The sequence below is a fragment of the Homarus americanus genome, unplaced genomic scaffold (assembly GCF_018991925.1).
Source record: "Homarus americanus isolate GMGI-L3 unplaced genomic scaffold, GMGI_Hamer_2.0 scaffold57424, whole genome shotgun sequence".
NCBI lineage: Eukaryota > Metazoa > Arthropoda > Malacostraca > Decapoda > Nephropidae > Homarus > Homarus americanus.
Window position 1 is genome coordinate 14,343 of NW_024734788.1, and position 26,118 is coordinate 40,460.

The 26,118-nt window shown below is 37.9% G+C and overlaps 2 protein-coding genes across 4 annotated transcripts; one reads left to right on the plus strand and one right to left on the minus strand.

Annotated features, from left to right (window-relative positions):
• Positions 1 to 995: 995 nt before the first annotated feature.
• LOC121870504 (adhesion G protein-coupled receptor E2-like) lies at positions 996 to 7,964 on the plus strand. The gene is made up of 7 exons (XM_042372336.1): positions 996 to 1,965; positions 2,999 to 3,245; positions 3,822 to 3,962; positions 4,438 to 4,519; positions 4,862 to 4,890; positions 6,940 to 7,021; positions 7,587 to 7,964. Exons 2-7 carry the CDS (start codon positions 3,056 to 3,058, stop codon positions 7,669 to 7,671), a joined length of 609 nt encoding a protein of 202 aa, XP_042228270.1. The 5' UTR covers positions 996 to 1,965; positions 2,999 to 3,055; the 3' UTR covers positions 7,672 to 7,964.
• A 9,547-nt stretch (positions 7,965 to 17,511) lies between these two features.
• On the minus strand, positions 17,512 to 26,118 carry LOC121870506 (coenzyme Q-binding protein COQ10 homolog A, mitochondrial-like). Of its 3 annotated transcripts, none has more exons than XM_042372338.1 (4): positions 25,173 to 26,118; positions 22,994 to 23,149; positions 20,911 to 21,019; positions 18,022 to 18,155 (listed from the first exon to the last, which is right to left on the minus strand). In XM_042372338.1, exons 1-4 carry the CDS (start codon positions 25,275 to 25,277, stop codon positions 18,151 to 18,153), a joined length of 375 nt encoding a protein of 124 aa, XP_042228272.1. In that variant the 5' UTR covers positions 25,278 to 26,118; the 3' UTR covers positions 18,022 to 18,150. The 3 variants fall into 3 exon arrangements, with proteins under 3 accessions (XP_042228271.1, XP_042228272.1, XP_042228273.1); XM_042372339.1 differs by having other exon boundaries at positions 20,911 to 20,971; positions 25,173 to 26,111; XM_042372337.1 differs by lacking the exon at positions 20,911 to 21,019 and having other exon boundaries at positions 17,512 to 18,155; positions 25,173 to 25,385.

The following is a 26,118-nucleotide window of genomic DNA, read 5'->3' on the forward strand; positions in this document are numbered from 1 at the left end:
GTGAGGACGAGAGAAGTGGGAACATGTTTCCTGACACAGCATGCTCGATTTCCAACTCCGTATTATCGTCCGATACAGTTATTGAAGCACATTTGCGAAATCATCAAATATGTGAAAGTGGATGGAAAAATAATTTATAAATACAGTCAACCCTCACTTTACGCGGTTAATTCAACCCACAGGGTACCGCGGAAAGTGAGAAACGCGTAAAGTGAACAACACAACATATGGGATTAATTGAAATAGAGACCGGGCCGACCCCCAAACTCCACTTTTTGACGACACACAACTATGTTGTAGTAAAAATATTATCTTAACTTTATGATGGTATGCACACACAATTAATAATTAAGAGAAATATCAATAATATTAGGTTTTTTAACACTTACATTAGTAGAAAAGATGGCTGGGCGGTTGGTTCCGAGGCAGAGGGCAGATAATTGGCCCTCACCTGTATCACTTGTATCAATTGTATCACTATCCACCACAGAGGCTTGCAGGGCCTCTTTGTCAAACCCCTCCAAGTCCATATAAGTCCATATCCTCACAATAATTATCACTATCACTGACTTGGGCCAGCTGTGGTGGGTGGCGGGTGAAGAACTCGGTAATGTTTTGATGACTGGGCGACCTTGTGCGCACCATGCACGCGCCGCTTACACAACATGGCGGATGGCGGGAGGTCTAGATCCAAAAATGGCGCGGCTCGCCAGCCGCTCTCCGCGTAAAGGGGTACACGCACCGCGGAATGTGAGCATTCCTGTTTCGGCAGGGTACCGCGTAAACGCGGAATGTGGGACCGCGTAAAGCGAGGGTTGACTGTATGTAAAATCTATAGAAAATGTACAATGTAGATGAGAAAATGAAAAAACCCCCATTAAATCACAATATTTCACACTGTCTGCAGGGGCGCACCCAGGGGGGTTTCCTGGTTGCCCGGAAACCCCCCCCCCCCTCCAGGTACTGCATGGTGTGGCCAACCCATACCTGACCTGGCGACACCTTAGTAACACGAAGGCTGGGTCAGCTTACCTGACCTCACCCCACGCCACGGTAAGTTCCACTGTGGCGTACTGAGTGTGGCCAGTAAATATATCACACTCAGGACTGAGGTAGGAGAGAAACTCACAATGCATTTTCTTATATATAAATATATTGAATGTGCAGTGCAGTTTGGTGCTGGGAAGTTGCTGCTTGGAAGAGGAGTTTGCTGAGAGGTTTTGCCGGTTCAGGAACGTGGAGTAGAATGAGAGCTGGTCAGCTGAAAGGGCTCATTACGCTCGCCAGACTTCTCAGTAATTTGGAAACCCCCCTTATTCAATTTCTGGGTGCGCCCCTGATCTGGCATGTCATTTATGAAACAAACAACGGTCTCAGCACACAACCCTGAGAGTACACATGACGTAAACATTATATTTTAAACAAAGAGTGTAAATATAAACAAGACTCAGAAATACAGACCTTTGTTTCCAGAGAGTTCATTAGTTTTTAAAGGGGTTTGGAACTTTAAATGCATGAGTAAAACACTGTTAAGATAATTATATACTTTGTTTTTGTTCACACGACTAATTCAACTAAGATAGACCTACAGGTATATGGTTTTGTAATTTGAATAAATCAATACGCTGTGGATTTTGTATACTACTATTGTATGTTCTATAATGTATTATATAATATTATATAAATGTTTTATATATACATTATTGTATTGTTCTTATATATTGTACGTCACAGTGCATTTCTTTTGCCCTTACCTCCCTGCCAGACCCATGCACCAGTGACACCTGCACACCGCCCTTCACCTGTACACAGGCTGACAAGGGAGTGACTGAGTGTCGGTGTCAGAGCGCGTGTCAGGACCTGCTGCAACCTGGGGTGTCGTCCAGCGTATATCACAGCTCCCTCGTCCTCACCACCACCACTTCTCCTGGTGATCCTAACATTGCCTGGCGCCTCACCGCAGCGGTAAGGCAGACTGCTACTTGTTTATGATCACTTAATTACCCCCTTGTTTATTACCAGACAATTAAACACACAAGCGCTACCTCAAGAGGTTAGGTTATGTTCGTGTTTGGGCGATAAATCTTGAGGTGAAATAAGTTGGGACCTGATCTTCACGTGATTTACTTTGCTTTATCATCTTCGGCACCCAAGCCGGTCAGGGTAGTCGATCATGTCTGTCAAGCTGTGTCGGCAAATACTGGGCATGTACTGGTTCCGGAATATACCTGAACCTGCACTGGTGTTGGTCAAGTCTAACCTTAAATGAGTTCACACTTGGTGCTGTCACAATAATCTCACAAAAAAAAAACTGTGTGACCTCTAGTGGGGTGGGAATTTCATTAGCTCCAGATATGAGCAACTCTACTGAATAATGTCCACTGGCGTGCTTATAAACTTCTATTAAATCACCCCTTGCCAGTCTATAGTATAATCTAGGCAACTGCAAGCGTTCTAATCTTTCTTGGTAACTGAGGTGCTGGAGTGTGGACATCCATTTCGATGTTCTCAATCAACTAAATTTCTACCATATCTCGGGGACCAGATGGATGACAGTACTCCACGAGGGAAATACTTCACCTTTGAAGCGCATTATGATCTAGATATGTGAACGATCTTATTTAAGTCCTAGTAAAATAATTTACTTGATTTACCTTCTCACAATAGTCAAAGAATTTCAATTCGGTGTAAAAATGCACACCCAGATCCTTTTCACTTTTGGACTAGGTGATGTTTCTTTGTCACGTTGGGACATGTGATACGCCTCCTTACTATTGGTAGGATCAAGGGGCATTCTTTTGCATTTCGTGATGCTTCCACGAATTCCGTACCCCTCAAGATTATTTTTCAGCCTTTTATGAGGAGCGCTATCGAATTCTTTGGCAGTCAAGGTACTGTACATATGGTCGTGTAATATTTTTATTATCATCCTCATCAACATTATTATTATCATTATCCTTACAGTTAGCCACTTACAAACATTAACCTACAATTGCAGCTGGAAAAGACCTTCGGTCGTAACAACGTCGAGATACTCTCCATAAAACCCAAGACTATGAGGAAAAGGTCAGTCTCCCAGCTTCAAGTGGAGTTCTTGGTAGTGACCCAGCAACCTAACATTACTCAGGAGGTAGCTGATGCCATCAAAATGCAATGCGAGCCTAGCGAGGACATCAACCCCGGAGTGTGTGTCTTGGCCGGGGGTCTAGTGATCCAAGAGGACTCAATCACTGTGGAGAATAATGGTAAGGTCATTCTGAGAGGGGGGGAGGTCAAGTTATGATTGATTATATAGATAATTTAGGCAAAGAGGTCATCAATATAAACATCTTTGACGATTTCAGGGTATAGGACAGGGTTAAGGTTTAGATACAAACGAGGTTTCTGGACTAAATGGTGAAAAGGCCAAGGTTAAAGTCCTGAGATCGAATTGTAGATAAAACACCAAGAAATCTGAATACAGTAAGTACTCAAAGCTGAGACGTAATTTTGAGGTCAAGGTTGGCCAGATGAGGTGGTGGTCAAAGCTGAGGGTTTAAAATAGAAGACTTCGACTGAATCTTAGTACACTGTATAGAAAGATAAAAAAATAAAGGGTTTCATGAGCACCGTAATGGTGAGTGACCAAGTCTATAGCTTTATATAGCTTGCACGTGCTTGTGCATACGAGTATGTATGTGTTTATTACTTATGCACGTAACTGTGTGCTTTGAAATGTATATATTGTTTATATGTATTCATCAGTTCATCTATTCTACACACACACATACACACGAAACAAACTATGCTATAGAGTGAACAATACATATGCTCTATGACAGATCCATGTGCAGAGCAGCCGTGCCCAGGAAACGATGTGTTCACCTGCCGCCCACGGCCCAACACCACCGGGCGCTTTGTTTGTTCCTGCAAAACTGGTTTTCTGAAGGTGAATGTTCTGGGAACTCCAGGCATGTGTAAGGGTAAGTGAATTGTGGGATAGGCATGTGGGTGGGATGGTGTGTATTTTGAATGGGTGGGTGGGTGTGGGGAAGGATTTGTGGGTAAGGGTTTGTGGGCTGGTTGGAGGATATGTGTAAGCGTTGGAAGATAAGTTGGAGGGTATTTGGAAAGGATGATGAGTATGTGAGAGGGACTGGTGGTTATTTGAGAAGAGTTGGTGTTTACGTGATAAAGATGGAAGGCATTTGGGAGGAATATACGGTACACAATCCCATTTTTTAATTGATTTATGTACAAGAAAAACGAATTTAATGTAAATAAAAAATATTTAGAAATTATGAGCACCAAATAATACCACCGAATGCTACGACTTCATTTCAGTTTTGTTATCACTTATTGTACAGCGGTAGGGAAAGAGGGATCAAAAACCTGTTTGGGATTTTTCAGGAGACTTTAGAGGTGTTTATATTTAGCAGTGATTTTTTCTTTTACCAGATGTGGACGAGTGTGATGGGGGCGAGAGGGTGTGTGAGGAGGAACACGAGTGTATCAACACGCCAGGCAGCTTCGTGTGCAGGTGAGGACTTGAGTGTAATTTTTCCCCTCTCAGATTCCCAAAGCGGTATCGTACCACCCCTAAAACAACCTGATATGATATTTTAAGCTGTAATTAAAACATTTAATATCGTGTCTTCATAATAATAAATGTGCTTTAATTTTATGAAACTAATCCACTAACGATTTTTTTTACTTATATAGTAATGTTAAAGAGTACAGATCGATTAATTTTGAGCTTACAAATCCAAGTATGCATAGGCAGTACAGTACAGTATGTATGTTTGTTTGTATTTTTGTGAATTTTGTATTAAAGTTGACATTATGACGAATTAATTATAAACAGTGTATATCATTGTTTCAGACAAAAACCATCAGCACTAGGACAAAATGGTGAGTAAAATTACCTCTCAGCTTTAACATGTCTGCTTTCTTTCCGGTGTACTAGTGAGGAGTGCCTTGATAAGTTCAAGACAGCTATCGAACGTATTAGGGTGAAAGGGGGGGGGGGGATCCTATCGTATGTGGTGTCCTGCCTAGAAGGAGAGTTGGCAATGAATGGTTGTCAAGGGCAGTTGGTGTCAACAGCCGTCTTGACAGATATTGTAAGTCAATATCAGTACCATTCATTGACAACTGAGTCAACTTTTATGGCAGAAAGGACCTTTATGCTAGGGATGGGGTGGCAACCCTGACTGGCTCTCTAGAAGTGCAGTTCAATATATTTCAAAGTCTTTAAACTGCTAGGGGAGCATGTGAGCATGGGGATCAAGGAGACTGCAGTGGGAGCGGGTAGGTAAACAAAATGAAAGGTTACAGAGAAATAGTGCTCGGAATGATGAGAAAACTAAATAAGGCAGGGAGTTAAAACCTAAATGCAACAAGAGAGGACACAGATCACGACTAACTTAAATGTCTACTACATAAACAGTAGAAGTATGAGAAACAAATAGATGAAATCAGGGCGTAGGCATGTACCGGAAAAATCGATATATACCTGTAATAGCATTCACCGAAACGTGGATAAACTTACTCGCATGAGTTACCTGTCGAATACCAAATTAAAAGTTACAAATTATTCCATACCGAAAGGCAGATTAGGAAAGGAGGCGGGGTACCAATCTATGTCAGGGATAATCTGAAGTGTGAAATCAATAATAAGGAAAACAACTGAACTAAATACAGAAACAATTTGGATAGAATTAACTGATGGTAAGGAAAAATTAGTCATAGGAGTAATAAATAGACCTCCTAATCTCGAGAGTTAATGAAAAACTTATTTGGGATGAAATGCGCAGGGCATCCAGCTATAGCAAAGTCTGTGTAGTAGGCGACTTTAACTTTAGTCAAATAGATTGGACCTATATACTTGATTTGGTTCTGTCAATCAGAATAAACCTCATTAGGAATGTCGAGGTAAGGAACGCACTAGCTAAAGTGAACACAAAGAAGTGAGATTCAAAGTTGAATTTAATGTCAGTTACAAGGAAAATTCCATTAAAGTCCCAGATTTCAGAAGGGCAAACTTTGATAGGTTGAAAAGTCAGCTGAGAGAAGGGGTATTATATTTGGGGGTAAATTACATGACCTCACACAATGTACCCACAGAGGGCGACCTCACTTTACCTGGCGACCTGCCAACGATAACCTCACAAACTAAGGCGGCTGAGGATGACCTGATCACGAGATCTGAGGTTGACGAGTTCCACAACAATTTAAATAATGAGTTACTTAATGCACCATGTTGTCACTGACAACACATTACCTTTCAGTCATAATAACAGGCAGCAACAACGATATAATTACTGAACACTAACCTGTGATACGATGGTAATAACAGCATATGACTTTATTTGAGTGTTGACTTATAATGCATGATTATAGATGAAGTTCAATAGACACGTTTCCACCTTTTAATGTAATGTAATGTAATGTAATATATATATATATATATATATATATATATATATATATATATATATATATATATATATATATATATATATATATATATATATATATATATATATATATATATATATAATCAACACCTCACCCCGCCAGGATTCGAACCCACGATCTTATGATTGTGACCAGGGCTAATGCATTATTGGGCTAATGAAATATATATGGATCCTCGTGTTTCGAAGCCGGATTTGGTAAAACGTTACTCTGACCACCTAAGTGATACGGGTAGTCCCCATTGGAGGTTCATGGCGCCATAAGCTCGTTGAACAGGCTTTTTATGAAATATAACAGAGTCTAGGACTGCTTTTAGTATCCTGGTGGTATAGTGGTAATGTTCCCCGGTCACAATCATAAGATCAGAGATAAGGCTCATGTCAAAATTCCATCTTGTAATGTACGGTAATGTAATGATGACATGCTGTATTCAATCTTGTAATAAAATCTTAACGTGATGTTCCTTTATGTGATGGTCAGCTAAGGTCATGAAGAAGCTGGCTATTGCTTTCGGTGTGCTGTTCTTCATTGCTTTATTCGTCATCGTCGGCTTTGTGTACTTGTGAGTATACCTTAACTTTTTTGAGTGAACCACAAATTTGGTGAATATATCTCAGATGTTTTGAGTAAAGCTTATGTGCTGTGAGTAAACCTTAGCTGATGAGTAAATCTAAATTTTGTGAGTACGTCTAAGCATTTGTGAGTATACTTTAGCTATCGAGATAATCATTGCTGTTGTGAGTAAATTTAGCTGCTGTGAGTCTTAGCTGTCTTAAGTAAACTTTAGTAAACAGTAAACCTGTTGTGGGTAAACCTTAGCTGTTGTGGATAAATCTTAGTTGTTGTACGTGAACCTTAGTTGTTATGAGTCAATTTTAGCTTTACAAGAGCTTTGCTGTTTTGAATAAACCTTAAACTATTATAATTAAAAAAAATGTTTGGTTAAGTGAACGTGCTTACTGTATGTGTGTGAAACTATGTGTCACAGTGTGGCTTCCAATAAGTTGAATCGTATATATTCACATATATGCTGCATATGAACCATAATAAGTTTGTGTGTTTCTGGAACTGTGCACTTACATGTATATTTTGCTGAGCATGCATATATTTTCCCCACAACACTCCAGGCTGAAGAAAAAGAACAAGAGCAACCGGGAGCTGGTGCCGATGTCTGCCACTTCAGGCTTCGACAACGACGCCTACCATAAGTAACTAGCCAAAAGGGAGACGAGTAAGACATGGAAAAACAGGAGAGGCGAGTGAAAATGGAAGAATAAAGAAAAGTAGATGGAGGAAGAAAAGAAAACTGACAAAATAGTGAGTTGGTGGATGAAGAGGAGAAAGGGGAGCTGACGAACTGGGTGTATGAAGGGGTGATAAAGACGGTGGGAAAGGTTTATATCCTAAAAGTGAATTGCGGAAGTACAGTACAGTGTTTCCTTGACGTGGGGGATTAGTGAATATACTGTGAATGCAAAATGCCAAATAAATGATTTTAGAAACGTTGAATCCTGTGATAATCTAAAAGAATATATATATATATATATATATATATATATATATATATATATATATATATATATATATATATATATATATATATATATATATATATATATATATATATATATATATATATATATATATGTGTGATGGATGAAATCCAATCAGTATTCTAACGGAGCAAGACATTTGAGGGAATTTTAATATAGCACGTCAGGTGTATGTATCAGGATATGTTTTGTATTGTGTATATATTTTATTTATGAGATATTTCAGAAATTCAGCCAATGGCTAACTATGTAACATGCCAGTGTGGCTACCAGTGAGTGTGGGATTCAGTCATTGGCTCAAGTCGGGATTAGTAAACTTGCTGAATGATTGCCAACCATTAAGAGCGCGGGAGTGATTGTGTGGGTTGGTGCCACCGATGGCTCCAACTTAAAACCTACATGACTATGCTAACCTAACTGTTGGGATTTGCATAAATCTAGGCAAGTTCTGACCTTTCAAACATCTTCAGTAGCCACGTCTAATCTATAGTTTGTTGATAATGATAAGGTAGATTATAACAAAAAGACCGATTTGTGTCTGATTTGTCACTTGCATTGGGTGTCAGAGACTGAAGATCCTTTAAGCGCATAACAGGGTTAGTTTATATAGTATTCTAACAACATTTGAAAAATTATGAGATATAACTCTTAACCTTATCGTTGGTGTATATCGGACACTATGATAGAGACTAAAGCCAGTGGTTGTTCCTGAGTACTATCATGTTATCATTGTGTCAATACGACATAGTTCAGAACTCTTTTAGTGTACTAACTCTTTTAGTCCTTTGATAGACGAATTGGACGTTAACATAGTCAGGGACAAGACTGACAAGAAAGGTACGAAAACCTTAATTCTTGGTGATTCCCAGGTATGGAATCTGGATAGAGTCTTTTGTGCTAAAATTAGAAATAGGATGAGGGTGTGTTTGCCAGAAGCTAGGGTAGGCAATATTGTTTACAGGATGGACAATATCTTGTCTGGTAATGGGAACAAACCCATTATCCTTAGTGCAGGAGGCAATGATATTGGCTGGTGTAGGAATGAGGAGCATCTTGATAAGTTCAAGACAGCTATTGACCGGATTAGGGTGAAGGGAGGGATCCCTATCATATGTGGTGTCCTGCCTAAAAGGAGAGTTGGCAATGAATGGTTGTCAAGGCAGTTGGAAACAAAGGCCGTCTTGAAAGATATTGCAAGTCAAATAAGTCCCATTCATTGACAACTGGGACAACTTTTACAGCAGAAGGGACCTTTATGCTAGGGATGGGGTATATTTGTCTAGGGATGGGGTGGCAACCCTGGCTGGCTTTCTCGAGAGGGCAGTTCAAAGATGTCAAGTCTTTAAACTGCTAGGGGAACATGTGAGCATGGGGATCAAGGAGACTGCAGTGGGAGCGGGTAAACAAAATGAAAGGTTACAGAGAAATAGTGCTCGGAATGATGAGAAAACTAAATAAGGCAGGGAGTTAAAGCCTAAATGCAACAAGAGAGGACACAGATCACGACTAACTTAAATGTCTACTACAGAAACAGTAGAAGTATGAGAAACAAATAGATGAAATCAGGGCATAGGTATGTACCGAAAAAATCGATATAATGGCATTCACCGAAACATGGATAAACTTAGACTTCCGTGATTTACCTGTCGAATACCAAATTAAAGGTAACAAATTATTCCACACCGATAGGCAGATTAGGAAAGGAGGCGGGATAACAATCTATGTCAGAGATAACCTGAATTGTGAAATCAATAAGGAAATAAAAACTGAACTGAATACAGAAACAGTCACAAGGAATATTCCATTAAAGTTCCCGATTTCAGAAGGGCAAACTTTGATGGGATGAAATGGCAGCTGCGAGAAGGGGTATTGGGTTTGGGGGTGAAGCAATCATTTCAAACTCTATTTGAAATCACCTGGAGAAGCACAAGATGATCAATAATTCCCAACATGGCTTCACGAGTAAGCATTCATGTCTGACTAATCTATTAACATTCTTTTCATCTGTTTTCGAAGCAGTGGATGAGGGGCACGATTATGCTGTGATATACTTCGACTTTAGCAAAGCCTTCGACAGAGTTCCCCACGAAAGACTAATACGAAAAGTGGGGGCTCATAGAACTGGAAGAAATATTCTAAAAGGATTAGTGCGTGGTTACAGGACAGGAAACAGCGAGTTAGCCATTAACGGGATTAAATCTGATTGGGGTAACATCACTAGTGGAGTACCCCAAGGCTCAGTACTTGGACCATTAATATTTATTATATACATAAACGACATAGATATAGGCATAAACAACAACGGAAGTAAATTTGCTGGTGACACTAAAATAGGGAGTGTAATTAAATTTGACGAGGACTCTTCAAAACTACAGGAAGATCCAGTGCCGGATTAACCATGAGGCACTGGCCTCAGGCCCCCCAGACTCTATGGGACCCCCAAATCCAAACGTTTTCGAAGTTGAAGAGTATAAAACATGAACTTTGTTCAACGATGTCCTAGCAACGTCTTAATTTTCTGTCTCTTATGAACATTAAATGTGTTATTTTGCAGAAGCTTAATATTGATGAAATCATTGATAAATTTGGGTATATTATGTTCTTGTTATTTATATATACCTTGAGGGTAGGGGGGCCCAAGTTGATCTGTGCCTCAGGTCCCTATTAAGCTTAATCCAGCCCTGGGAAGATCTAAAAAAAAACTATCAAATGGTTTGAAAAATGCCAGATGAAATTTAATGTGGACAAATGTAAAGTACTTAGTCTTGGAGATGTAAACAGAGAAACCAGATATCAGATGAACAACGTTGTTATAGAGAATGCGACTGTGAGAAAGATTTGGGAGTTGTGATAAGTAGGAATCTTAAAACAAGTCAACAATATGTATTTGCTCAAAACAAGGCTAACAAAGTAATTGGGTTCATACAAAGGAGTGTCAGTTACAAGACTAGCGAGATTATCCTAAAACTAGATCTTGGATTACGCAGCTCAGTTCTGGTCACCGTACTAGAGAATGGATATAGAATCCCTAGGAAGAATTCAGAGAGTGGAGAGATTAATCCCGGGTATTAGGAACCTGAGTACAGAGACAGGTTAAAGCATCTTAATTTGCACTCCCTCGAGAGACGTAGAGCGAGGGGCGATTATGATTGAGGTATATAAATGGAAGTCAGGGCTAAACAAAGGTGATATAACAAAGGTACTCAAACTATCCAACCAAGAGTGAATTCGTAGCAATGGCGTAAAATTAGACAATTTTAGATTTAGGTGCGAGATAGGTAAACATTGGTTTGGAAATGGAGTAGTGAATGAGTGAAACAAGTTATCAAACATCATCATTAACTTGAATGCGCTGGATAGTTTCAAACATAGGTTGGATGGATATATGAGCGATAGGGGTTGGGTGTGAACGGGATTGCCCAGTTTGGGCCTAAAGACCCGCTGCAGTTATCTCCATTCTTATGTCCTTATGTTCCTAATCCAAATATTCTCAGTAGGAATTCATTTGAAATAGGGAGTTTTTTTTATCAGAATAAGCGTCGCTGCTCACCAGACTGTATAAACAAATCCTAGAATGTTAAAAAAGAAATACAGTACTAAGAAAACTGCTTTTTCAACAATTAAAAAATCCAGACGTACCTTAATTTACGAATTATCTAAGTTACTTACTCGTTTTTTGAATGATTATTCATCGCTATTAAACAAATTTAAGCAACAAGTCTTTTATAAGACACTTTCACTAAGTTCCATATAATTAAGCAGTTTATTAAACTTTTCTATCATGAAGCAAGAAATGTAAACAAGAAAATCACTGCAAAAAAGAAAATCATAATTTAATATATACCTCGCAAACTGAGTGTGAAAACAATTTGACAATTGGGTAATGTTTTTGCTCAGTCCTTCTGATGATTGACTTATTACCTCCAAATTCATGTTGCGTACAGGAACTCCTTAGACGGATATAACTTTTTGGCGAAAATGATTTATCAAAGTAATATTTTTAATAATATTCAAAACTAAAGAGTAAGTGAACTTCCCGTGAAGACATTAGAATCACTGACCTTCAAACGACTTTCATCTAAGGAAAGTAAAGGCTGTCAACTCTCAAAACAAAGTTAAATAGAGATACTATACAGAAAATATACAAAAAATTAATGGATAAGTGGTCATACTATAATAATAATAACAATAAATAAGGCATTAGCAGAAAACCCTTATACCTGTATGTCTAAATAATTGCACTAGGAACCTCTTTTAAAAATTTTAAGTTTTTGTTATTGTAATTTTTAGCTTTATTGTAAACAGTCACATTCTTTATAATGAATTAGTTGCTGATGTCATTATTGCAGCTAAGTTAATTATTTTCATCGTGTTATATTACCCATTAAATTGCTTGGTCCATCATAATCATATATTCATCACGTGTATGTTACTGTATTCCCAACCAATATTTTCTCATGAAGCATCGTTCTCACCGTATCGTTCATATTGAGATAATATTCACATTATTTATTTTATTACAATCAATATTATTCACATCATATTCTCGCGTTCCACCTATCCGTTATTATAATTTTTTCCATCTTGTTTTGGTCCCAACAGTATACAAATCATCTCAGGACAATTAAAAAAATATAAATATAATAATAAATGGAGGGTCGGCAGTACATTTGGATAGTCAAAGTAGCTTGAGATTATGAACAAAATAATAATGATGATAATAATAATAATAATAATAATAATAATAGTAATAATAATAATAATAATAATAATAATTATGGTATTCGTAATAACGATAACAATTATGAGTTATATAGTTAACATATATTATCACAGCCCCTCTGTTAAATTAACAGAACGTTATAGCAACCAGGAACGAAAGTTTAGGAAAATATAAACATCAGACATCCACAAGAACTCTGCGTGTGATTATTCGTCTCTCATCCTCAGTTGTCTGATTTCTCCAAAAACTCCTTAAGGTAAAGATTGGGTAGAGGACAACCATGGAACTCTATACTGTATTGAATTGTATATAGGGAGATAGAGAAAGAATATTATGAATATCTTACTCTGTAGTTTGTTTGTTTTTTGCCTATTTCTATATTTTGAGTTATCATGACTTCAAGTTCATATAAAAAAGTACAATTTTGATAGCACAAAATGGGGAGGACTTTGAAGTAGAGGGAAATTGTTGGGCAAATACATTTAAAAAAATGATCAAACAAAACCCAACTTTCGTAAAAAAACAAACGTATTTATATTTATGATAATGGCAATCTGCATCACACTTTAAACGCTACGAAAGTTTGCAGTACACCAAAGGCCTTGAAAATTGTTGGTCCGTTACTAAAAAAAACAAAATACAAAACTCTTGAATGGTTTGCAATTCCGAAAAAGAGCAACCTTCAAACTGAGAAGCCGTTTTGCAAGTGACAAATCCCAACTCTTGAACACGAGCAAGAGTATATCCTGGACGTTGTGAATTCTGCTGATTAGCCAATTGTACTTTAAGTGAAATTGAAAATCAAAATACCCTGTAACTGGAAAAATGTGGATTTGTGACAAAAATGCTAAAGCTTTTCTTCTATCTCCCTATATATAAATCAATAGTAGAGAGCTCTGTGGCTGTCCTCAACCGAATTTTAACCAACTTAAAGAATTGTGGTTCAACAGAAAAACAAATAATACAAGTTGGTTCACGTGCTTTCGTGTATTAGTGTGCCAAATTTAGAGAAAGACTCCGTATGTTAAAAGATAAGAACAGATAATGGGAATAAATTGTACATGTACATGGCCACAAATTATTTGTTATATAGTTATTAGATTTAGACAAACTTTTGAATAAGTTGGGTGAGCGATGGAATGCTGTGTAAACACAGTGTCTTGTATTTGTGTACACATGAAATAAATATATTAATAAACACAATAATAAAAATATTTTACTCTCATATTGAAATAACGGCATCAGCATGGGTCCCCTGAAAGGTGATTTCTCCTCCATCCCCACTTCCTTCTCTTCTCCCTTCTCCTCCACCCCCCACTTCTAATCCCCATCATCATCATCAACCAGGAGCCTTCTACATACACACCTCAAAGTAAGTGTACTTTACTGCATTTTTTTTTTTACTTTGTACTGTATGTACTTTTCGGTGAGCTGGAACCAATTACACAATATCCCATTGGGGGGTGCTGGTGGTAGAGTGGTACCGCTCTTGCCTTCGCAAGCGAGATGTCACGGGTTCGATTCCCGGGCCGGTGGAAGTTGTTTGGACTTACTTCCTAGCCCCCATTAGTCCCTGTTCACCTAGCAGTAAAGTAGGTACCTGGTGTAAATCGAAAGTTGCAAATTCATATTCAGGGACAAGTTGTTGGAGCTTCCAATAACTTGATGACATAAACCATTGACTCTTCAGGCTTCTATGCCCTTGACTCTTCAGGCTTCTACGCCCTTAACTCATGAGACATAAAGGCAAGCATGAACTTAGCATGCTTCCCTGTTGGGCACTGTAAACGCTTCTGCGCTTCACCTTACACAAGGATGTAGGGAGTGCCCAATTAAAAAAAAAAAAAAAATCCCATTGAAACAATGGATTCGGTTAACGAACGACCTTCTGGAACAATTTGTGTTCGTTAACCGAGGGACCACTGTACGCGACTTACGACCACCCGGACATAGGACCGCCTCAGTTGTACCAAAATTTTTTCAATTTTCGTATTTTCGAGTCCCAACGTCAGTGATTGCGCTGTGTACTGAAAAAATTTAAGTTTGTAATTCACTTTAAAATGGCTGGCAAGCTTAAAAGTGAGAGTTTTGTGGTGCTGAGAAGAAAGAGAGACACCCATTTTAGATTTTCTATGTACAGGTATTATTTAAGCATTTTCGACTTACGACCATTTTGACTTACGACCTGGATTTGGGTCCCTAACCCCGTCGTAAGTCGGGGAGGAGCTGTTCTTATAATTGTACCCAAATAAAAATATAAAACAAACTAAAACATGGAGCAAAACCATAAAAATAGTCATCAGTCCTGGGTTGCACATAGTTTTTCAATTCCAACTTGTGAACATATGAAATAACAGTGCAAGCAAAATATAATATCTAACTTATAAAAATCCACATAACTGAAGTCATGTTCAGAAGGAACAACAAGGGCAATCATAATGACACAATGAGAGTAATTTTATTAACTTGAAACAAATTTACATTTCCTACAGGGTATGCAATTAAACTGAATAATAATGTGGAGACATTATTAAATTTTTTCTTGTATGGGTTAAGGTTCATGATGGAAAATGTAGCTCAGATTTTAATGGGTTAGGGCTGGAAGTGTTTTATCTGTTCAAGTCACTCTCATTGAACCATCCAACCCCATTCCAAATAGTTGAAAAGGGTTAGTTAAGTGTTCATCTATGATATAAAATTGAAGGGAAGTACTGTATTGTATATGAAGATCCTGAAACAAGAATACTGTATTCTTTAAAGGCCTGTTTGACCCTCTTGGGAGTCCATTGATGCATTTCTCACCTAGCAACTAGGATGAAGTCTGATGCTCCTTCCTACCCCCACACCATGTTATTAGACTCACCTAGGCCTGGGTCCATGGTTGCCAGTAAACAACAACTCCCCAAAGAGAGTACTGAGCTACTGGTACCTTTTACAAAATACCAATGAAAGACAACTCCACTAACTGACACCCCAGTTTAAAACCAATGGTTGGATGGTAAACAAAGTAAAAACTTCATTGAAACAAGCCAAGATTTGCCTAACTGTTTTCATACCACCTAAGACAGACTGTGCAGGTCCAGAACACACTCCTAAAATGCTCAATCATAATGGGCCAATAGCAATTAGCTTTAAAAAAACAGGATATGGAAACCAACAAACTTCCATCTTAGGACACAGTGTAGGTATGTTCTCACCAGGTGAAAGGTGGCTGGACACTGAAAATACCGCACCCTTAAAATTCGCGGGGGTTTGGGTCTCAAAATGGCCGCGAATTGCCAAATCTGCGTATATCATATGCTGACCAGGGGGGTGGGGGGTGGTGGTACATTTTTACTCGTGTGCAAAGAAATGTATATTCCCTTTACGTGTTTGCCCTAAGGACAATTACTTCTTTTACCTGTAATATACACGTGTGTGTATGTGTGTGTGAGTGTGTTGCCACAGACAGACACACAGACTATTAACTACTATTTTATCAGTAAACACTAATAATAACAGTAAATCCAGTGAAACATGGCAGGGAGTGAGGAGTTTCAAATGCAGAAGATGCACTAACTTGCAGTCACTCACTTACCTTACCCTCTCCAATTGCCAGGCTCACATTGCCAGGCATATGTATGGGAGAAATACATGACCTTTTCTCTTTTAACTTTTTTGGGCACCTTCCTGTGGCCGGATGAAGGTGGTTGAGGGCTTTGGGAGCCATCACAAGCACAAGGAGCACAGTTGTTAAAAGAACAGAGTAGTACATGCATGAAACAGACAAATGTTTAACCCAGACTGAGGTGGAATGAGGATGCATAGCCCAGCCACCTGGGACAAGAGAGACACCCTGCAGGTCGCCATAAAACTCACGGTCTCTTCGTCTCGGCCGCAAAAATGTACCAAACTTTAAAACTACCCACACACATTCATGGGTACATCCAGAGTGTCATCCGTGACTTATTAATCGAAGGCCGCGAATTAAAATCTGCGAATTGTAAGGGTGTGCTGAGAAAAATATGGAAGAGCCTAACTAATGGCAGTAAATATGGATGTCCTCCAGGTATGACACCATGTGCTTATGATAGCCCTCCTACCATTAATGGCAACTTTGGCAGTCAAATTCTCCCTCATTGAGGTAGACAGCTGTCATAGGGAAAGATTTAACCCTTTAACTATGTGTCCCCTGGGGGGACCCCTCAGACGATAGAACGTTGCATTTCTAAAAATAATGAAAATAATAATATACCTGCCATGGTTACAGGTTGGCTGGGGGTGGTGAGCTGTGGCTGTGTGAAAACCCTCAAACCTCAGGGGTTAATAGAGAAAGCATGGTGCAAAAAAAAAATGCAGACCCTGCAGTAATTGAAGTCAATCATAAGAAAGACTCCTAATTTCTGAACACTTGACTGATTGGTGATTAATCCTAAAATTTATGTTCAACATTGACCCAAGACTGCCTGAGATTCAAATCTGAGAGATTAGTGAACAGTACATTATTACATCACACAAGCTGCCAGGTATAAGGGCATCTTGCCATAAAATGAATACTGTACTTATATACAAATGCAGTACAGTAACTCCATCACATCATAAAACTATAACTTCCATAAATAAATAAGGACCTTTTAAAGTATATTATATTTACAACAAATAGTTAAAATTATGAAGTATTTATACAAGTGTATGTACAGATTTGAAAAAATTGATACTGTCATTGGTTGATTTCCTGTAAAAACATAATTATATTATTTACATTTGTTCCAAAAAAAGGTATGAATAATCATATGCTTGTTAAAAAACTATTTATTGTAAAGAAAAGTCTTGTACTGCAATTCATCCACAGAAATAAAGATTTCTTTTTACCATATTTTTTTAATGAATAAATCAAATTTCTTCACAACTTTCAAAAATACATTTTCATGAACCCATAAATAAGACTATACAGTACTGTATTAATATACAGTATGCAGCCCCTGAGTTACAGACCAGTTATAATCCAGGAACCTGTTCATAAATGATCTGTTCGTTAGTCAGAACAGTTTTAATGCCATAGGTTAGGATAAAATACAACCCTGACCATACAAAACAAAAGTAACAACCCAAATATCATTTGTAACTCATGGACTGCTGATATAATTCAAGGGATAAAAGTACAAATACTTTTCCATAAATAATATATTTATAAACTTCTCTTATCCCGGTAATAAAATCTACACTTCAATGGTTTCCTACTCACTCTGCAATCATTAAGTTTGTATGATTTGAGGACGCTGGGCATGGATGGATGCTTTGCCATATCGCCTCTGAGCCTCATCTAAAAAGGAATTTACATTTTTTCTCACTACTTCACTGAAGAACACATGGGCCATTTGAGAATGTATCATTGACCGGAACTCAAATGACACCGAGAAATCAAGGGTGCAAGTGTCATGCTGAAAAAAAAAAAAAATAACCTTGTAATTTTTTAGTCACTTGTAAATGTTATAAACTATCACAGTTATATAAACAAAAATACTACAGTACAGTACAAGAAAATCATTATTGAATATACAGTGACATGCAAGTAAGTTCTGAATACCAACCTTCTCTCTTAGAATGACCTATGTTATGTATCAGTCAACCTTACAGTTTGGGAGCAAGTGGCTTTCAAAAATGGATAATTAAACCAAACTACTGTACTTGTATGAGCTAGATTATTAATATTTTCTACAAATATCTGTACACTAACTTACTTCATTAGTCTCCAACACTCTTCAAGTTATTATGTCTACAAATAAGCTTTAAGTGTATCATCATTCTCCAACAATCACCATAAAACTTCCTCCCCAAATTCATGTGAAGACAAGTCATTCACACCCCCCACCATACACAGTCACTCAGCCAGTTGCTCCACTGTCCAATTTCTCCTCATATACCCTCATATAATGTGGGAAAAATATAAATACAGTAATTAAATTTCATATGTAGAATGCTAAAATCACTCATAAAATAAAATTTCACAAAATAGATTTTCGATTAACAGCAGATGCAGTACTTTACTTACTGTATTATAAACATTAACAGTTCAAAATATTTTCAATGATTGATTCACTCGCTTGACAAAGAAGTATACTGTACAGTGGTCCCTCGATTAACTAACACAACTGTTTCCACAGAGTAGTTCGTTAACCAAAAATTTCGTTAACTGAATCTATTATTTCAATGGGATATTGGGTAATTAGTTCCAACTCACAAAAAAAGTACATACAAAGTACAGTACTGTATGCTGGTAATAGAATTAACAAAACATTAAATATAAACTAAATACAGTGCTGTACTGTACAGTATACCGTATAATAATAAATAAAAATAGAATACTTGTATTTTAACTTACTTTGAGATGTGTATGTCATATTCCCGGCAGCTTTGTTTACATATCAAACAGCTGATTGTAGAAGCAGTCGATGATGACAAGCCATATTCTTTACAGAGTGCATTGGTTCGAATGCCTTCTTCGTGTTTCAAAATAATTTCTGCACTGCATATTATATCAATATGTGAACTAAATTTCAGAATGACCAATAATTTTAATGTAAAAATGCAAACATATTCAAGAGACCAAAAACTGGATGTTCACTCCATTGTAAACAAAGTTAAACTGAGAAGCGTTGGTGGGTGATTCGATCAGCTGATTGGCACACAAAAACTGTTCCCTGTACTGTATATATTATCAATATGTTAACGAAATTAGAATGGCCAATAATTTTAATATAAAAAATAAAAAAAATATTCAAGAGCACAACTTTCTTGATATTTACTCCACTGGAAACGAATGTAAACATAGAACCAATTATTGTATAGGCGGACTAGCCGATCAGCCGATGCGCACAACAAAGAGTGTTTCTCGTAGGGTTTTCGTTAATCGAGGTTTTGTTCGTTAATGGAATTGAAAATCCTTATGGGAGCTAATTTGTTAACCAAAATTTCGTTAATTGGACCGTTCGTTAATCGAGGGACCACTGTATACAGTAATACAGTACCTTGTTTAGTGCTCAGAATACATTCCAGGATAATAGAGCACTATTAAAACAGCATATATGGAGATGCTTTCCTGATGAAGTTATTTTTTACTTATGAGATACAATATACTGTATACAGTACTGAATATGAAGGGTACAGGTACAGGCATCCCGTGGGTTACGGAATTTCGCTCTTACAGAATTAAAAAATTTAGATCGGTATTTTGGGTTGTGGAAAAAATTCGCCCACAAAAAAAGAAAAAGAAAAAAGGATGTGTGAATACATCTGTGGTAGCACAAAAGTGCCAACAGTCCCTCAACAACAACAATGGTTTCAGTAGGGTTGAAACACAAGCCTATGTTCTGCTTTCTCACTGTTTTCTGGACTGTACTACAGGTATTGTACTGTGCATTATTATTCAGGAGTGGAAAGAGGCCAGCTAGTGCTAAGAGAACTTAAAAAGGTATTACTTTAGAGACAAAATTAGATGTGTTGAGGAGGTTTGACCAGAGGTAGAAACTGAGCTACATTGTCAAAATTTTGGAACTGACTACCTCCATTATTGGTACAATCCATGATAACAAAGAGAAAATTAGGGCTAGTGCTCAAGTTGCTACTCCATTGTTAGCCCGTTACTCTTTATTTTCATTGAAGTGATGCAATGATAAAATGGAATGCTTAGTCAGTGTATGATTAGAGGACCAGACCAAGCAAAATGTGCCCCTTAGTACAATGGTTATTCAGGATACGGCTAAGAGTGTATGCAGATTTAAGGCAGGGAGAAGGTGCTAGCTTGGATGAAAAACCCTTTAATGCCAGCATAGGATGATTTGAATGATTTAAGAAATGCTCAAACCTACACAACATCAAGATGGTAGGTGAAGCAGCCAGTGTTGATATTGAGGCTGCCAAAAATATCCTGCTGAATTACAAGCAATAATTGAGGCCAATAGGTACACACCACAGCAGGTGTATAATATTGATGGAACAGGTCTCTTCTGGAGGCGCTTGCCTGCCAGAACCTTTATTTCGACTGAGGAGAAAACAGCTCCTGGGTTCAAAGCTTCCAAAGATTGTGGACTCTCCTCTTAGGGGGTAAAGCAGCAGAAGATTTTAAGCAAAAGCCCATGCTTGTGTACCACTCAGAAAATCCCAAAGCTTTTAAGGGCTACAACAAATCCAGGTTACCTGTAATATGGTGCTTCCATAAGAAAGCATGGATGACTGGCACCCTCTTCCATGATTGGTTCTGGAGAGAATATAACATCATGAATGCTGCAAACAACATTGCTGACTCCTGGGAGGAGGTGAAAAATACAACTATGAATGCAGTCTGGAAGAACATCTGGCCAGATTGTGTTCATGATTTTCAAGGTTTTTCCCTTGGATCAGGTGCAGCAGGATATTGTAACTCTGGCAAATGATGCAAGGTTTGAGGAAGTAGATCAGGCTGGTGTTGTAGAGCTGTTAGAGTCACACAGAGAGGATATGTGCAATGAGAATTTTATGTTAATGGAAGAGGAGCGAGCTGCTGCTGCTGAGGAACAGGATACCTGTACAGAAGTCATTTCTACATCCACAGAATTAACAACAATGATTTAGTCCATAGCTATTAGTAAACTGCAGGTTGTTATGCATACCTTTGAGACACATGATGCAGACAATAATGCAGTTGCAAGTTTACAAGACAAATCGAGAATGTCATGTGGGGATATAGGGAGCTGTACACAGAAAAATTGTACCATCAAGGACAGGCCACATTGGACGAGTTCTTTGCCCCAAAACCTCAGCCAGCAGCCCAAGTAGTTGATGATGATCCACAGAGAGAGGCAGGAGTTAGCAGTGTCCCATCATCTCCCTCCCAGTAACTCCAGTTGCACCACCTCACCTAACCTAACTCAACACTGTTTCTAGTATGGAAAATTTGAGTGGTTTGTTCATTTATTATCACGTTACATCATGAATGACTCATTGTATGTGGTTAAAACTATCTGATTTCATACATATATGAGCTTGTGTCACGTTTTTGGGCCTTAACATTTTTTCGTAGGAATGCCTCAACTTTTATAATTGAAGTCAATGGGAAAAATGGTTTCGAGTTACGGAAAGGTTTTCCGGACTGGAACCCTTCCGTAATCTGGGAGATGCCTGTATTAATGAACAGATTATTACTGTAACATATATTTTCTAATTAATGAATAACAAATACAGCAAACAGTATTGTATTATGAGTGACAGTCATTTGATGAATAGTAGTGATGATTGCAGTAGACTGAGTGAAAGATGCAGTGGGTGGGAGGGAGGGAGGAAGGAAGTGGGAGGCAGTGGACATTGTATGGCTATGCTCTGGTTAAAGTTAATCCATCTCTGCATCATCGAAATTATGATTTAGGTGGTGATAATAGAGGTAGTGATGATGATGTGTGTGGTAATGATGGTGGTAGTGGTGAGGAAGATGTGGTAAGGAGGTGGTGCATTTATCAGTTTCTTTGGTAAAACTGCACCTGCAGCACTGCCAGATATAAGTATAAATAAGCAATGCTGTATCTGTTCAACATACCCTATGTTACATAGCATTTTAAAATATAGTGAGAAGCAGAAAGATAGGAGTGATTAGGGAGATGGAGTGGAAGGGAGTGGTAACATGCACCGGGTGTTGCCAAGTGCTCCTCAGCAGCTGATCTCTACCCTGCCACTACACATTGTGCCTCAGTTAACCACACACAATAAGACCTACACTTAATATAACAACTTCGTGGTTGTTATAGCTGAAGCTTTTATCTTGTTTGTATTCTTAATAATGGTTCTAACAGTTGACGCAGCCAAGTTGAGAGCAGCACTGACATCCACCTGACACTCACCAGCTCCAACCACCTCAACACTTATAATATTACATCAAAGGAGATAACAGACATGATGAGTAAAAAATAGTCAATAAAATAAAAAATTGGCAAATCAACAAGAATGTGTCCACAGTGTAAGCACAGCAAACTTGTATTGTACTTTACTGTAAACAGAGCGCTTGGTGCTGATTGGCCGAGTGCGTAAAAACAAAGAAAGCTGTTCTTTGCGTGTTGTTAGTGTTCGGATTTGTGACTTTTGATTAATTTTTTTCCCCTAGAACTCCAAGATGCAAGCAAGAGCACTATAATGAAACAACACTCTATGAGGGTAGTGCTAACCGGGGTATTACTGTATACTGTACAGATGTTTTAAAATTTGAATAGCAATAAATTTTCATGTTCCCTTAGATAAAGCATTATCAACTCACCTGACCACGAATTCCAGGTGAGAATTTCCAGATAGTTAAGAGGTGATTAAATAATTTGCCTTCAGTGCAGACAGCTCTCACCAGATGAGGCCTTGCGAGTGTAACACTGGAAGTATAAGACTCCACCACAGGAGGAAACCCAACAACAACATCAGCCTAGAAAAAAAATGCAATGTATACTTTCCTACTGAAACATACCAGTAAGTATTCATATATCCAATATTGTTAGGTCTCATTTATCACAGGGGTTCTGTCCCTTGCAATGTGCTAAGTTACCACAAGTGAAACTAATTTTCCATAAGAAATGCTGTATTAAGGAGGGGATGCATTCATGACTAGAAATTTATGGGTACAGTACTTGGGTTATTATTTATTAATAAAAAAAACCCACATATATACTGTAAAGTGATAAATGAATCAATATATACATTGTATGTAATGTAGATATAATACTCTTATTGTTACTTCAACAAGTTGGCTTGATATTGTTTAATATAGTAGTGTCTAATTTAACTATAAATGACACTGTTGCTGTTTCTTGATATACTGTAAGGTGTGCTTGGTAAAGTACTGATATGCCTTTTGGCACTCGGTATGCATAATTTAATCTCTTCAGACAGAGGGACTTACCGAGTACATCCTTTTACACCAAGCATCACATCAGAAGGATGTAGTACCTGGTATGTCCTTTAATCGTCATGAAAAAAGCTGGGAGGGTGAAATTGCTCTGATATGGCACTTGTCTTACTCTAAGACACTGACAAACCACCAGATATAGTCAGATTTTCCACCCGCTCTTGTGTTTGGGCGAGTACTGAGCTTATTTCCTTACCCCTCCCTCACACACATCCCTTCCCTAACACACACACACACACCCTCCCTCACCTACCACCTCTGATATGGTGTTTGGTTACCTTATCTGCCCCTGTGAGGAAAAGGGTTAAGGCATTCTTAAATATATACCATACAGCATACAGCTTTTCCTATAAGTATATTAACACTTCTTGGTCCCAATGTCACACCATACTGAGAATCTACTATTATCTCAATAACCAGTTGCCCTCCTAACAGCCTTTGTTTCACTACCCTACAATATTGCACTTCTCCTTCCAGTTGTATAAACCTTACTATCCTACAGTCTGCATTTACAACACTGCACCTCTTGTACAGGTAAACCTCGCTAAACATTGGGGTTAGGTTCTTGAAAACCCATCACTAAGTGAAATATCATAGATAGGGAGCATTATAACATGGGGATCAATGGGATAAGTTCCCAGCCAGTTCCCAAACACATATGTATCACCGACAAAAAAATTCAAACATTACTGTGCGACTTATTTGGAGCAAAATGCTTTAAATTTTATGCGACAAAAATGATTTAATTGAGGAATCCATCTGCAGTTAAGAGAATGGAAAATATAAGACATAGTTAAATTTATGGAGTGCTCAGAATGACAAGGAAAGCAGAGAATGTGACTTGTGAAAGTAAAGGTGGGTCCTGTAAGCCTGTTGGCTCATTAGGGGAAATGTGGATGCAGTAAATTGTAGTCTAACCCTAATTTTGGTACTCAATGAGGCACTGTATCTAGCATTGCATTTAGTTGCCTTCACTTCTCCACATGTAATGTTAGGTACCCATTCAGTTTGGTTAACTGAAGGTGCCCTAGATGTAAACCATCAACCCTATGGTTAAGAGGTATGCACTGAACAGTTTCTGTTCAGCAACTATACCCCTATGTAAATTGTGAATTGTGCAATGGGTAAAGGGAAGCTCACTGAGAACATATGAACATGTGAGAAGGATGCAAGAGGGAAGGATAGTTGAAGGAGCAAGGTAGCAGGTGCAATAGGTATAAGGAAATGTGGAGCAATACAATGCAGTAGAGTACATCAAAGAGAGAACAAAGAAGGGGTTAAGGAGAATAGAGAGAATGGATGTACTGTATGTTGTGAAAAGTCACCCCAACAAAAAGCATCTCCATGAAGGAGTGGAGAGTTGTAGATAAGACAATTTCACTGTCTACATAAAGGAAGCATGTACCTATGCTGTACTGAAAAATATTTGTACCAATTGGCAAGTTGGTAACATAAAATGCATGACAGCTTCACTATTCTTATTCCAGCCTTAAAATGACATTTGCTCTATAACAATCCCATTTTAATAAACCACTCAACTAACCTTTAGAAATCCTGGCCTTCTCGAAGTCACATGAGATTTCTTACAATATGGTACAAATTTGTGATAGTGCTCCACCTCTGACACCACATCAAACATCTGGTTCATGGAGTACCTGTGGCAAAGTAGTAAGTCTGCTTGAATAATATCTACACTATCTTTATAAACATTAACATACTGACGTATTGCAAATACATTTTAAAGTCAAATATAAAACTTATTTGATCCTTTTATTGTCAGTTACAGTATTAATGATATAAGATTTCAGATAAAGTTACAACTGAGTGGTATGAAATAAAAAATTAACCTCAATATAGTACTGTACTGTTATAAAAAAAGTTTAAAACAAAAAATTGCATTGAATTTTTACCTAATTAGACATAGAACATTGAATGTTGGAGCACTTGAATTGTCTGCTGTAGTAAACAGTGGGACTGCTAGCTGCAAGACGTTTTCAACCTCATATTATGTCGCTGGTTTTGTTATTTCACTAATTTCATTTTCACTAAACTCGATTGTGGTACTGTACAGGTACTGTACTTGATACGTATTGAGGGAGTTTACTGTAACACCTATAGAGTTAGTACACTGTTCAGATACAGTACTGTACAGTGTATATTGTCTTTCATGGATACACTACCTGTACAGGGTATTATAATTCAGAGATGACAGAGATGCTGTCTTTCCTTTTATTAATTTACTGGAAACCAATCTTACTAATTGCACTAATCCTCTGTACAAGGAACTACGTGTACCTTGCAACACCTGGAAAAAAAAGATCAACTTACCAGATCCTGCTGGGATAATGCCATTGAGTTCAGGAATATTAAGTCATGAACCTATTAGGCTGTATGATGTCTAGGCCATTAGAAATTTAGACCTAAGATGTTTAGGCCAAAAGATAATAAGCACAGTATAAAAAAATACCAATACCAGTACAGTATAAATG

Bases quoted from the DNA above. Each gene is read 5' to 3' on its own strand.
- LOC121870504 (XM_042372336.1), top strand. From the start codon at position 3,056: ATGAGGAAAAGGTCAGTCTCCCAGCTTCAAGTGGAGTTCTTGGTAGTG. The intron at 4,891-6,939 runs GTGAGTAAAATT...TGTGATGGTCAG, and splicing joins ATCAGCACTAGGACAAAATG to CTAAGGTCATGAAGAAGCTG. The intron at 7,022-7,586 runs GTGAGTATACCT...ACAACACTCCAG, and splicing joins ATCGTCGGCTTTGTGTACTT to GCTGAAGAAAAAGAACAAGA.
- LOC121870506 (XM_042372337.1), bottom strand. From the start codon at position 25,277: ATGAACCAGATGTTTGATGTGGTGTCAGAGGTGGAGCACTATCACAAA. The intron at 23,150-25,172 runs GTTAGTTGAGTG...TTTTTTTTCTAG, and splicing joins GAAGGCCAGGATTTCTAAAG to GCTGATGTTGTTGTTGGGTT. The intron at 18,156-22,993 runs GTGAGTTGATAA...TTTTTTTTTCAG, and splicing joins CACCTGGAATTCGTGGTCAG to CATGACACTTGCACCCTTGA.